A 13680-nucleotide genomic window follows, 5' to 3' on the forward strand; every position below is an offset into this window, starting at 1 on the left:
TTCCCTGATGTGCACAACCTTGCCACGTTCATGCTGTGTTGCATCCTGAATATATATCATGCTCGTATGGATTAGACTTATGCAAGCAGTTCCAGTATGGTCTCATGTATCAGGGCTTTGGGATTAAACCTGTATGGGACACGAGTACTTACCTGCAGCTTCAAGTAAAGCTTCTAATCTTGCCTGGGTTTCTGGATCTACTGTTCTTAGGTCAGCACCATCGGCAGTACTTGACAAAAGCAATTTGGAAGCAGTTTCCAACATAGGGTTTTCAAGATCATCCTGATCCAAGATGAAGGATTCAACCTGAAAAAACAACAGATGTAGTTTAAGAGTAACTACTGACCAAATTCTAATAAATACAACAAAAATACAGGTGCAGTCATCATCACTTCTGTGTTTGCTTTTTAAATACTACGTTAGCCAAACCTGAGTTGACTTAGAGTATTTTTCCTCAGAGAAAGCAATGAGGTTTTCCAAAATCCCATAGAAAGAACTTATCTTTTGTTTTCTTGCCCATTCGCTCTGTGACTAAAAGCCACGATACACTAGGAAACTGGCTTCACACCTCTACATTGCACTCAACAAGCTTTAAGTACAACTTTATACAACAAGGGAAATGTCAAAGACTAGATATGACTCCAGAAGGCCCACAGGTGTAACTGTCACGAGTTTCTTCTCTAGCCAGTATGTTTTTCACCTCCCCAAAGCACAAGGAATATACTGAATGAAGACAGAATTATTTCACAAAACCCGGTTACCTTCCAAAGATGTGACCTACACCCACACAGCATTCAATTCTATCAGCAGAACCAATAGAAATGATACCAGAAAAATTAACTATCATTGCTATTTTCAAGTTATCTGTTTTCTTCTGACCAGCAGAAAAATTCTCTCTGGTATCTCAGTCTCCTAAACCACCGTTAAAAAAAAGGGGCCAGCAATTGCAGCCTTCACTGCCTGTTGAAGAAAGACCACAGTCAAATAGTTCAGCAAAGACATTCCTCCAGAAGTTCCATCAACACACCCTGAAGTCTATTAACTAGTGATCAAACAATTTATTAGACTATCAAGACCATGTTAACACACACGCCAGAGCTCAAAAGCCTCTGCTTCTTCCACAACCAAAGAATCCAAGTAGATGCAAGTCTGCCAGGCACATAAACCACCTGTCACCACCCATATATCACTGAAGACTCCAAATGTCTCAGGGTAAAAGCAGTAATACACTTCCACGTGGAATACCATTTATCAAGATGGAAATACAATTTATTTGATTCTTATGTTTATGTCTGTCCCCAAAGCTTACCAGCAGTCAGTCTCATGAGTGTCATGAGTTCAGATTCCTGCAGATAAACACCCTAAGAATCTAAGGGCAGACAAACCAGCAGAGTAACCAATTCATCTCAGGGCTCCTGAGGGGAAGTCCTCCGTCCTCCCATCCGTTCTTGGGTACAAGCAAGGAGCTTACACTGTAACTGGTTCTTCTGCAGCCTAACTCCAGTTCCCTGCTTCTTTTACAAATAGGAGGAAACTAACTTTCTCCAGCTCAATTCAGTAGAAGTTAAACACTGCATTCAAAACTTAATAGTATATGGCACTAGCACTTTGCTCAAACCTCAAGACCTTGCTTGCCTAGGAAGCTAGGCTGAGAACTACTTCCAAAATGGCTTTGTTTAATTTACCACTCAAAAGTTATCGTTGATAAAAAAAAAATCTCCTGTCGGACAGCTTCTGGTAACATATGAGTATCCATCTTCAAAGCTGGGAACATGGCAAGCTCAAAGGGATGACTTCCAACTTGTGCTTAAAGCAGCACTGATGTGTCAGCAGCTGCTAACAAGAGGACAGCCCTGCAATACTGGACACTGCTTCTCCGCACTCGATTTTCCATGCTCTCAGTGCAACTGGATACTCACACATGCTGGTAAAGGCAACTCCCAGTTTCCTCCCCACTACTACAGAGTAGCCCACTCCTGCCTTGCCAGGTTCCCAAGCTGCTCACTGCCAACTCTGCTCCACGCATCTCCTTGACCATTTTCCAGGCTGGTTTTGGTTCATCTGAGGACTTGCCATTTGTCTTCTTCCGAAGGACAAAGCTTGCTGCAGCAGCAGGCAGCAAGAGAAAGGAACTATTCCGCTGTTCAGAAGCCAAGAGACAGATTTCACCACTGGAAATGCAAATTACCCAGCAGTTGCACGGATTTTTGGCTCACCCAGCTCTTAAAAAAAAAAAAAAACACAACCTACTTTTTAGGCTAACTGAAAAATCTCATCTGAGCAAGATATTTAACAGCTGGTCATGAATCTTGATACCATTATAAACTATTTGCTAAGACGAGTCAAAACCCCAAAACCTCTCCTGTACTCACATCCTCTCCCTTGACAGCAGGTCTTTCATACAGCTTAGGTTTCAAATGGAAAAAACTTGCCATTTTTCCCTTCCCACTAAGAAAGCAAAAACGGTGTGGTAAAAACAAATAAATCACCTGAACTATAACACAAGGAAAGTGGTGCAAAAAAGTAATCCACCTACAAACTACTGAGCACCAACAAAAGCCCAAGGCACCAGAAGACTTGTCTTGTGGGCTATTTTGGAAAAGGTTTGTATTACACACTCTCATTCAAGCACAATTTCAGAGCTGTGTCTCAAGAAATGCAACTTATTAAATACCTATTTTAGACTATTTCTGACATCAAATACGCCTGGATTTCCTTTTCTAGGAGATCCATCTTGGACCTGTGAATTGCAGAACTTTTCACGAAGCCCACAGCTACACCTCTCTTTCTCTAATTGCCTTTTATCTTAAGAGTTTTGTTAAATCCACAGTCTTGTTCTCCAGTTCGTTCAACGTGACGCTGCATCCAATACACCATGATAGCGGTCAAAGACTTCTTAACAGGGAAAAACATAACTGCCTTTTGGTAGGAGTGAAAATTCTCTTTCATTTCTGAGAAAATACTGCCTTCCCTACAGACACTACAAACCTAAGACAAAGCATTTCCATTTACCAGCCCAAGTAAACAGACATTTCCTTTTAACAGTCTCCAGATGTATTTTATTTCCCTTAACTAAAAACGTGTAGAAGAGTACACAAATGCTCCACCTCACATATCAGAACAATCAGTCTGGGTTCTCGGTCGGTACTTCTCTGATCAAACAATGCTCTGACATAATCCAATTGTTCAGTCGGTCCCAACAGAAAGGCTTTTACGAGATTTCTCCTTCTCTCAGCCCGCAATAAAACATTATGTTCTGCACTCATCCATGTTTGTTGTGCCCATAATCATTTATATGGAAGTTGATGTTACAGGGAAGAAAAGTACCATGTTTTGACTGCTTTCCAACAAAACAGACGAGTTTTGATGCATGAAATACAGCCATGACGAGAAATTTAAGAGTGCCTAGAAAAGTACAGTGTTAACAGAGGGACTAATCCAAACCTCAATGAAGTTTCATGAAACAAGTGCCCCAGCACATGTTCCAAGTATTTTTTTTCCAGGCAAAAAACCACAGCCCCAAGTACTCCAAGTATTGAGATATTAGGCTTAACTGCAACATTCAGCGTTATGTGCTTTTATCACCTCTAATTAGGAACAGAATTCTTCGCTGCTTTACCAAGCCCAGCAGCAATACTGAGGTCAGGGGCTGCACACTTGGCCTCTCCCCTGAGCACGCTCCCAAGGTTCCTGCGAAGCCCCATCTTTGTGGGCAGGCACTCACCCAGACATGCACTGCTTGTTTTCTGTTTTCTGAAGTGCAGACTCAAAACCCCTCCTGTGCTTTCATCCTCTAAATTTGGAACAATCTGTTTTGCTCCTTTTGTTTTCCCCATCAAGTGGGAGCTACTGTATAAACAGCTTTCCTCTTCACCAATCAAGAACTAGGAGGTATAAATTGCTACAGAAAGCATATTTTGTAAGCAGGGCAACAACTTTACTTACATAAAACCCAGTACTTTTGCACTTTTAATACTGCTTTAACACCTGAGACGTGGACCTACAGGCATATCATATCAGCTGGACAAAAGCTGATCCACCAGGACTCCTGTGCATGTGCCCTGAAAAAAAACCTGCGCAACATTTCAGTAATTTTATGTTTTGACTGTAAGATGCCAAATACTGAACACAGAGTTTAATAAATGCAAGGCTAGAGCCAAAGAAAACGCTGAACTGGGTTACTGTGGTATAACTACTTACTGTGGTAACATCTCCATCTCCACTGTGCAATGTAGAACATCTAGAGACACTCGGTGCTCGATGCTGACTCACACTTCTCAATCTCTCACCAGCAAGCCACGTGCGTGCAGAACTGCCGTCAGCACGCCGACCGCCACACACAGTGCTGTGAACTCCCCCCCAGCTGCTTTCTCCACGCAAGTGCCTTCCAAATCTACATCCATACCTCCATGTGGCCTCAGAGATAGAACTCAACATCCAACAAGCTTCTTCCTGGAGTTTCCCTCAAAATATGGAATAAATAAAGCTACTATTTAAAATTTCATTCATGAGCAATGGTAGAAAACAGTTCTTCAACACCCACCACCTACTAAAGCCCTTACTGCCAAACGACAGAAGACTTATTTATTCATTTAATCAGTACATAGCTGCCATGAATAGCTCTGATCATTAGTCTACAGAGCATCTCTGGCATTTAATTATCATTGCTTTAGGTATTTTCCCCTCGATCACAGCTGTCCCATAAGGACAACCCAGAAGCACTGAAGAAAAAAATGCTCTAAGCAGTCACATTCTCATCCTTCTATCAAGTTTCCCACCTATAAGATTTTTCACACCCAAGAAGCACACTTTACAGGTTTCATCTCATAGCCTTTCTCCAAGGGCATCCTGCAAGTAAGCACACAGTATTTACACAGCACACTGCTTTCCAGCATCTTGTCAGAAACAAACACTGAATAATCATTCAGGACCCTACCCCCCATTTAAGTTGTAAAAATAAACACCACATTCCTGTAACAAGCAGTATCCCGAAGCTGATGCAGAGATCGAGGGCAGCAAGGAGCTGCTTGAGCCTGCAGCACATTTAGGCGCACGCTGTCATCAGCCCAGTCAAAGCACTTGCTCAAAAAAAAAAAACATAAAAAACATGAATACATGTTTGGGCCAACCATCCAGCAATATCTTCCTGGAAGCAACACAAGTTCCTAGATGTTTTTTTAGAAGGTGTTTACAATATGTAAGTACACAAGACAATATTCCTCTGTCTTGAAGCCATACATGTAGCCATGCTCTAAATAGTAGTAAATGTATCTTGAAAAAAATACAAAGTAGAAAAGTGAAATCCAGTTTCAACGTCTAGCAGTTAGGGTGCTAACAACAGCCCTCGAAAGCTGTGAACTGGCAAGTTGTAGTTATTAACATAATAGGATGAAACATTCTAAGCTTCAGTATCCAAGCTTCATAAACAACATCTGAAACCTGTTTTGGATGAACCTAATGAGCCCAGGCAAGCATTTCAAAAGGCCCCAAAACACCTTTTCTGAAAAAAGAAAAAATTCTCTGCAGGTTTTCCCTTTTTCTTGGGGGTGGAGGCTAACCCCTATCTTCTACAGCCTTACAATTGAAAAACCAATTTATTTCTCAGCTGTTGACAGATCACTCCCACACACTTTGCCTCCTAGTAGGCACCGATTGCTAATTTGGAATTTGCTAAATTTCTACCTTGGCACTTGAGCCTTTGGTGCTTGATATCCAGAGGCTGCCAAATTGATCCGCTGAGAGCAAAGCCTTAGCACAAAGCCTTGCCCAAGAACTTCACACTGGAGAACAGCCGTTCACTGCTGTCCTGTAGCAAACCTTACCACCTAAAGCAGACTTCATCTGAGAGGCTAATTTTGTTACTTCTTAGTTAGGTACCAAAGGACTAACTGCCAATTTTGAAGAGCTGTAACAATCGATTTGGCACAGCTGCAAAATTTTTGGAGAACAGTACACAGCTTTTAAAGATGACAAGATATTTAACATGGATTTTCATGTCCGTCAGGTATTGCAAAGCCACCTTCAATCTGAAGCTGCAATCTACCAGCTCGGTGAGATTTAGTCCCCCTACTTTGAGAAGTTACCAGCATGGAGGAGGTCAAGGCAGCTTCAAATTCTTGACTTTCTCTGCTGCAATGATAGGCATTCAGTGACCAGATTTAGTCCTGAGTCACATCAGGAACACCCAGCAAGACAGCAGAGCCTGACCACAGTAATGCTACTTTCCCCTTGCTCTCCAGCCACTCATACCCAAGATAATCTCAGCTTTCACTACAGAACAGTTTTAGCCCTCGCACCTCCAATAGCAGAGAGCTCATTATTTCTATCCCTGTCCTTGTCCTTCATCTTGCTAAGACAACAGATTTTATCTTTTTTAAACCACCCATGTCACTTACTCATTCCGAGCTGGACACTAACACTCCGATCCCACAACCACTCAGGGCAGGGAGCAGGCACCCAGTCAGCACACAGACCAACCCCTTACCCCTTATTCAAGGTGATGGGCTTACAAATTCCTCCAGAGCCTGGGATCAGGACCCCATCAGGATTTTCACATACCCATGCTTTTATCGAAACCAGCTCTTAAATATTTTTGGCTGTTGAACAGTTCTGCTGAGCATCTGTTGATCACCTCCTACACCCTTGGGGATTGCTGTGTAATTGTTCCAAGTTACTGCAAGACACAGCACAAAAATATATACATACACACGCACACGCATCTTTCATCCAACTTCCACAAGCATTCCTTGAAAATTCAAAATATTTTCTACCATTCACTTCATTTACTGACCCAGAAACCTGTTTTACACATAATAGCAGTCTCTATACTATCACCTTGCAATTGGTACCTACCAGAGGAAATAAAACATGTTTCAAATGCAACAAAGATTTCTTTGCACATCACTGCTTGGTATTTTTGAACTGTTTCATACATTGAACCGTCAATGGTCACAGGATTTATGAGGGAAGAGTGAATTGATACAAAGCAATGATATATAACTGAAACCTGGCAAACCAAGCCACCTATTTTGGGCGCTCATTTTTGACTTAAGCATCCAAAACCTAACACACAAACACATAACCCCAGAACTCTGCTGGTTATGATGCTGAACTCCATCCTGTTTTCAATTTTCATGGGCTACATATTCATACCCAGCTTTCAATTACAAGTGCAAAGAACTAACTTGGAGCCTTATAAATAGAAAGGCTCATTATTCCAACTGAACTTTGTGATGTCCATACACCGTCCATACGCTGCATTTTTTGCACATGCTAGTCACAGGCCAGCTCGGTGAAAGCTTCAGATTCTTTCTCTGTAACACCAAGACAAAGCTATCTAGTTATATGCACCCCAAAACGGAACAGCAGCAGTACGACTTGATCCAACTAAACAGTAAGGCAAAAAAAATTGCACGGTTCTACTTCTTCAGCTAAGATTACACGTCTTCAGGTGTAACTACCCCTAAGGTCTGAAGCCACTTGAAAATGCAGACCTTTCCACTGTTAAGACTATCATTAAAAATTCTCCAATCAAATCTTCCTTGAGAACAAGCATCTGAGTGCTTGTCATTTTTGTGTGAACAAAACACATCACCACCTAATTTACACAACATAGCTCTAAAGAGGAAGTGACGATTTACTGGATATTTACCAGAGACACCATTTTCTTTAAATAACTATATTGAATTCTTGGTTACTGGAAGGGAAAGCATATGCTGAAGCCAAATGAACCAGAGGATCTTGCCCACTCAATTTCATCCTCACTGTTTTTGTGGTTTTCTTCCTATCTATTTTGAACCAGAAACACGTTGTACGATCCTTCCTTAGCCTACCCCACTACTACAGGAGCGTTGCAAGCACAGACACAAAGCCTTAGAGCAATGTTTCCTTTCTGCACAGCGCGGATTGCTTCCAGTTATCTGGGACAGATAATCAGATGTGCTGCCTTTCTGACGTGCCATGACCCTCCCGAAGCCGAAATGCCTTATTCAGCAGAAATCCCCAGTCTGGCAGCTGGAATGTCTCAACAGTGTCTTCTTTCATCTTATTCCATCAACTGTACACTCCAGTTCTCTTGCCACTGCTGCTCTAAAAGGAGGGGGAGGGAATGAGAAGATTAACAGTCTGTGCTGCTGAGATGGCATAACACCGTCCTCATGACTGGCACCAACGGAGTTTCTGCTGCAGGGACACCTGCATTATTACTGCAGTGTTTCTGATGACGAGACAGGTGCTGATGTACTCGCATCAGAAACCCCTCCCCTCCTCTATGGTTCATCCTTCGTATTACCAACAACAATAAAAAGAGACAAGCAGACTGAAACAGAGCTACAGAAAGGTTGTTAGTGTGGAGCCACAAGGAAAAAAGACCTTTCGTTTAATATTTTCTTTTCCATTTCAGATCTTAGCAAGCACTTGGCATACTTCCACATCAAGCAAATTTACACATTTACTGCTACTCAGCTACAATTGTCCATGCACAAAAAAATACCATGCCAACAGAAAAACACCACCACCTCCACTCAGTTTATTCAATTCCCTGCCCCAGTTTCACACTACCGGGGGACAAATTACAAGTTACGTCACTGGCATGAAATAACAGTATATTAAAAAAATAGAATCACAAAATCTGCACATAACTTACTGTAAAACTGCCTGCCATCGTGCTCCTGGACAGTACTCATTCACAACACGATAGCTGATAGGTACCACTCCAACCATTTGAACACAGGTATGCACATTCACTCCTGCTCCCACCTGCACCCCCAAAACGCTGAACAAACTCTTAATATCAACTGTCTTGTGAACTGGGTTTGAAAAGAACTCATCATAGCAGAATGCAAAGTTTCCCTGATGGCGTACTCACTTAACAGACTGCTCACGTCTCTGGATAAACCAGAGATGTTGGTGTCTACAACGAATCCACTAATATACATCTCGATCTAAGGCTGTTCCCATACCATTGGGCAGCCACCATGGAAAGTTTTCTGTCAAAATAACCCTGTCAGAGGAATGCTACAACAGAAAACTTGACCTGCCACAGGCAGTTTCTGCTACCCACAGCAAGTAACCTGTCACGTCTTCGCTGACAAGAAATTCTGTCAAACACAGAAAAATGGGCACGCAACAACCATGAAGTGAAGAGATGAAGCAGCCAGGTCTCCTGGAGTCACCCTCTCCTCTTGCTGCTCCACTGCCCCCATGTCATGGTTCGATGACAACTGCAGCCCCCTAAGACTCTCTCCCCACTACCTCACGTAAGCATCACTTCAGCTACTCACCAAGTTCCTTACAGGGCCACACAACATCCACAAGCCTGCTCATTACAGCTGCAGAGAGCTCCACGAACACGTTACGCTGCCATCTAGCCACTTCTCCACCCAGGCTGTATCACGAGCTCTTTAAAGACAAGCCTTCTGCACTGGGTAAATGGCCTGTTAGAGCTTCCTCACCTCTCCTCCTGCTCAAGGACTTCTCTGGATCAGCCCGTGCTTCTTCGAGCTCATCCTCACCACCATGGACTAACCCACAAGTGTGGCATGTCCAGCTCTCAGCTATTAATAAGACTGCAACAAACACAGGGAACATAAGCAGTACAGAACATCTTAGCTGTACTCAAGTCCTTTCAGTTTTGTCATTCGTTACACAAAAATTGGAAAGTACATTAAGCGTGACTCCGCTCTTAAAAGATTTTGGACGTGTACCTGAGGAGCACCTAGATTCGCAGCAACACCAGCAGCTCTGAACAGCGTGTACGTTACAAAGGCCTAAGCAGTGCTGCTGTGCGCGGTTACGGCCTATTCCTCGCTGCCCTACTTTCAAGGGACTAATTATTCTCTTAAGCCTTGTTTAAGGAAGGTGAGCTGAGAAGAAAAAGGAAATCCTTTTTAACGGTTGGTCATGTTTCTTTTCAACTGGACTCACCTTTTGCCTTAACCGTATACCCCAAGGAGAGATTTAAAGGATGCCTTCTCAACGCGAGCATCTCTAACCCCACAACAAAGCACCCTGCTACAGATCCCACAACCACTGATGTATGACCTTCAAGTATCCTCTTTGAAAATGACACCTAAGGAAAAGGTGAAAAAAAAATCCCAAGTTATTAAAAGGACAAACGCATTGTTTATATTATATCTGAAAAAGTCAGGCTTGAAATCCCAACCAGAAATTAGTATTGTTATCCGTGGCTAACTTCAGGGAGCTCGTCTGCATCTTTGTGGCCTGCAGAGTCTTCAAGGAGAAGTATCTAGAGCCTTCTTTTCACAGCTCGATAAGCAGCCATTTCTCTGTCACTCTCTCAGGCTTTGTTGCAACAGATCAAGACCCTTAACTAATCCTTTGAGAAGGGAGTTTAGAGCAGCTTAGCACAACTAAAGGTGGCCCAGCTTCCCACAAGTGCTTTTACTGGCCCGACGCACTCGGTCTCAGTTCCAGTTCAGAGCTGTGCACACCCACCCATTTCCATTGCCAGATGAAGAAGTTGTTTTTCTAAGGATTTGAGATTAGCGCTGCGGAACAATGGAAGCACAACATCATAACTTTTATATAGACAAAGCCAGAAGCGAAGCTCAGTGCAGAAACAGTGCTGTGGTGCCTTGCCTTCACCCACATCTCCTAACGGCATAGTTTAGGACTGCTAAAACAAGAGCAGTTCCCTCCGATTTGAGCACACGTTTATTTCTTGTGACGAGGACAAGCCTCAAATGACCCAAGGCAGCTTCTCTGTAGGCTATGCCAAGGAAGCTGCTGAACTTTGCAAATTGTATGTTCATTTATTCACATCAGTCAGAGGCGAGACCACTCCCCCATCTCCCAGAAGATGTAATTTCCAGCAATACAGTCCTATATCCATTCAAAATACATTGCCAAAAAGAGAACCGCCACTAACACATCTACCTGGTGAGCTTTCACTGACAGCACGCTGCACTTAGGAGGTTAAAAAGAGGGAAAACACCAACCTCCCCAGTCTCCACGACAAAATGCTTGAGATTGCTGTGCTAAACCTGCCAGAAAGCGTTCCTCAGCCAGCATGACTCTTGACAATTAGCCTAGTCAGCTTGGCTTCTTTCCTCCCTGTATCTGCGAGCAACTACAGCAGTGGTGTATCAGCTCCAATTCCCTCCAGGAGCTTACTCCTTCTGTTCCCTCGCTGCTGTCAGATGACTTTTTCTGCATATTTCTGATCTCCGATCTCGCAGCCTAACTCGAGTGTAGAACAGAGCGGAGCTCAGATACTGATGTTTGCCACAGTGCCTCCAAACAGGAGGCAGATGACTGCACAGTGTGGGCTGTAATCCACACACAGTACAACCTCCGTGCCCTGCAACTCATGATGCGCACAAGAGCCATTAGGACAACAGCACTTGGCTTCAACACCCCCCAGAAAGCAAGTGATCTGTGCTTGTCCACACATTTTCATCTGCAAATACAGATACTGAGACAGAGATTGATCACATCACACACAAGAGATACTACAGGAGTGGAGATAAAGGATTAAGCAGCTCATATTATGTCACATGCTACCTCAAGACTAAACATCCTGATGCCTAAGGCACTGTTTCACTAAAACACCACACCCCCATCTCTACAAAATGACTCCCTGCCCCAAACACCCCAAGTAGCAGCTGCACTGAGGTCCTTCTGACAGTGCCCATTGATACCCATCACCCTGCAGTTGCTCCCGACTCTGCAGTGATGAGTATCATCCCATTTTCTTCCCCTGGGAAGAGGAACCCGCCATGCTACAGCTTCCTGAAAGCATGGATCGATTGTCTTTGGTGAATTCAACAGGTGCTGAAAGGGTTCCGTGCTTCACATCAATTTCCTGCAAAACTGTACTACTGAATTAGGGCAGGGAGAGCATGCAAACATGACTGTTAAAATTCCCCTTCGCTGCCGTGCCGTTCCCCTGCTGCACGATAAACTCCAGTTCCACTTCCGTATTGGCACCTTGAGCTCCTTCACATGTCCAAAAACCACCAGGCTGGCAGTCCAACCTCCCTCAACAGATCAGTCACCCAGCCACTGTATTTCAAAGCTGCCACAGCCCTACAACAACAACCAACCCCAATTCAAGTAGGAAAGGAAGAAATCCTCTGCCTTCTTCTTTATGCTCAGGATCACATGTATCTGTCAGGCAGCTAGGTGAACTCCTTCCTGGAAAAAACACAGCAAAAATCCAGTGCTTTGACAGCACCCTGCCTGAAGCCAACTTCCCTTGATGAACCACCCAAGCAGTCCAGAAAGACTGCCCAAGTGGCACCAAGAAGCTCTATTTCCACAGGACCACTTGGCTTTTTCACAGATAGCTTCTCAGCACCCTGCACTAGTAGCACTGCACTGCCAAAACTTAGTTACTTACTGACACACTGGGTAAGGTGCTTAGGGCTTACCTGAAGGCACAAAGCGAGCTGCACACCTGTATTACATCAGTGCTTAAAAGGCCTCACAGAGGGGTTTCCCCCAAAGCATCCCACTCTCTTGTTTTAATAAAAGCCTACGTGGAAATCGGCATAAGGCTTCAGTAACATCAGCCAGCTTGCCGCTAAGAATGATGCGCCAAACTCGGGGCAGCAAACCTGGATTTTGTGACAGTAGCACAGGGGACCAAAGAAATGCAGGAAAGTGCAGTAGAGACATTCTCAGCCCCAGGTGAGGTAAGCATCCCACTGGGGCCACCAGCTCACTCCCTGCCTTCTCTGACATCAAGTAGGAGAGGGCACAAATGAAAACGAAGCGCCCTGAAAGATCAAAGATGAAAGAAACACAGTTGAAAGTTACAAAAGCTGTCACACCCAGTGGAAAACGGTCTCTTTGCTTGTGCTCAGAAAAATTAAGACCTACTTTATAGAAAAAGACGTTGACAGTGGCAGTTACCCACCTCTTCCAGAACAGCAAGGAAGAAAAGCTCTCTGCCTCCCACTGCAGTCTGCCTGGTTTGCCCTTCAGGCACAACCCTCCCAGAGCTGTTTTTTCTCATTTAAGAAAGTACCAGAGAATAAAGGCTTTGGGGAAAAAGAGCTAACATGCAATTTTTGATGAACATTTTCATTGCTCTCCACAAAGGGATGATGATGAACAGCACTAGCACTCCTGTTCACCCAAGCTGCATATTTCTTCCTTATTTTTCTTGTTTAAATCAAACATTTTCCAATTCTCAGTTCTGATCGCTCCTGCACATAAGCCAACAAGCTTATTTGAGGCACTAGACCCATACTCACTGCAAGGACTTTCAAGTTGATTTTATCTCTCACTGTGGCTACTGAGCATAAAACAGTCAGCAAGTGACCCGAACCGCATAACACCACTTGTTTTTGAAACAGAAATAGTTTTAAACTGCCCACATGTTTTCTTAAACAAATTTGGCAGGAAATCATTCCCTTCTGCAAGTCCTTTTTGTCAGTTAGTCTTCACAACAGCCTGGAAGCACTCTGCAGCGAAAGATGAAGCTGCAGAAGGTAACAAGGACATGTGGAGGAGGGACAGGACAAATGCTCCAACAGCCATTCTGTCTCAGTCAAACCCAGAATTCCCTTTGGCATGAATGAAACTCGTGTTTGCATGTGCCTGTCTGCAGGAATGCAGCAGGGATCTGAAACAAAATTCAGGAACGCTAAAACAATTTTCTTTTTCTTCTTTGTGTAATGTGTAGCTTAGCCATAGCTTTTCTTTCACATGATC

General features: G+C 43.6%; 1 protein-coding gene across 6 annotated transcripts in view; it reads right to left on the reverse strand.

The window, feature by feature from the left end:
- The window catches only part of ANKRD17 (ankyrin repeat domain 17), an 85563-nt gene that overhangs the window by 48604 nt on the left and 23279 nt on the right, over window positions 1-13680 (reverse strand). For all 6 annotated transcript variants that reach the window (XM_084517870.1, XM_084517871.1, XM_084517869.1 and 3 more), the window contains exon 2: window positions 153-306. In XM_084517870.1, the coding sequence (XP_084373996.1) occupies window positions 153-306 (154 nt within the window). The remainder of the gene's footprint in view (window positions 1-152; window positions 307-13680) is intronic.

Source organism: Aythya ferina (assembly GCF_964211825.1).
Source record: "Aythya ferina genome assembly, chromosome: 4".
Classification (NCBI taxonomy): Eukaryota; Metazoa; Chordata; class Aves; order Anseriformes; family Anatidae; genus Aythya; species Aythya ferina.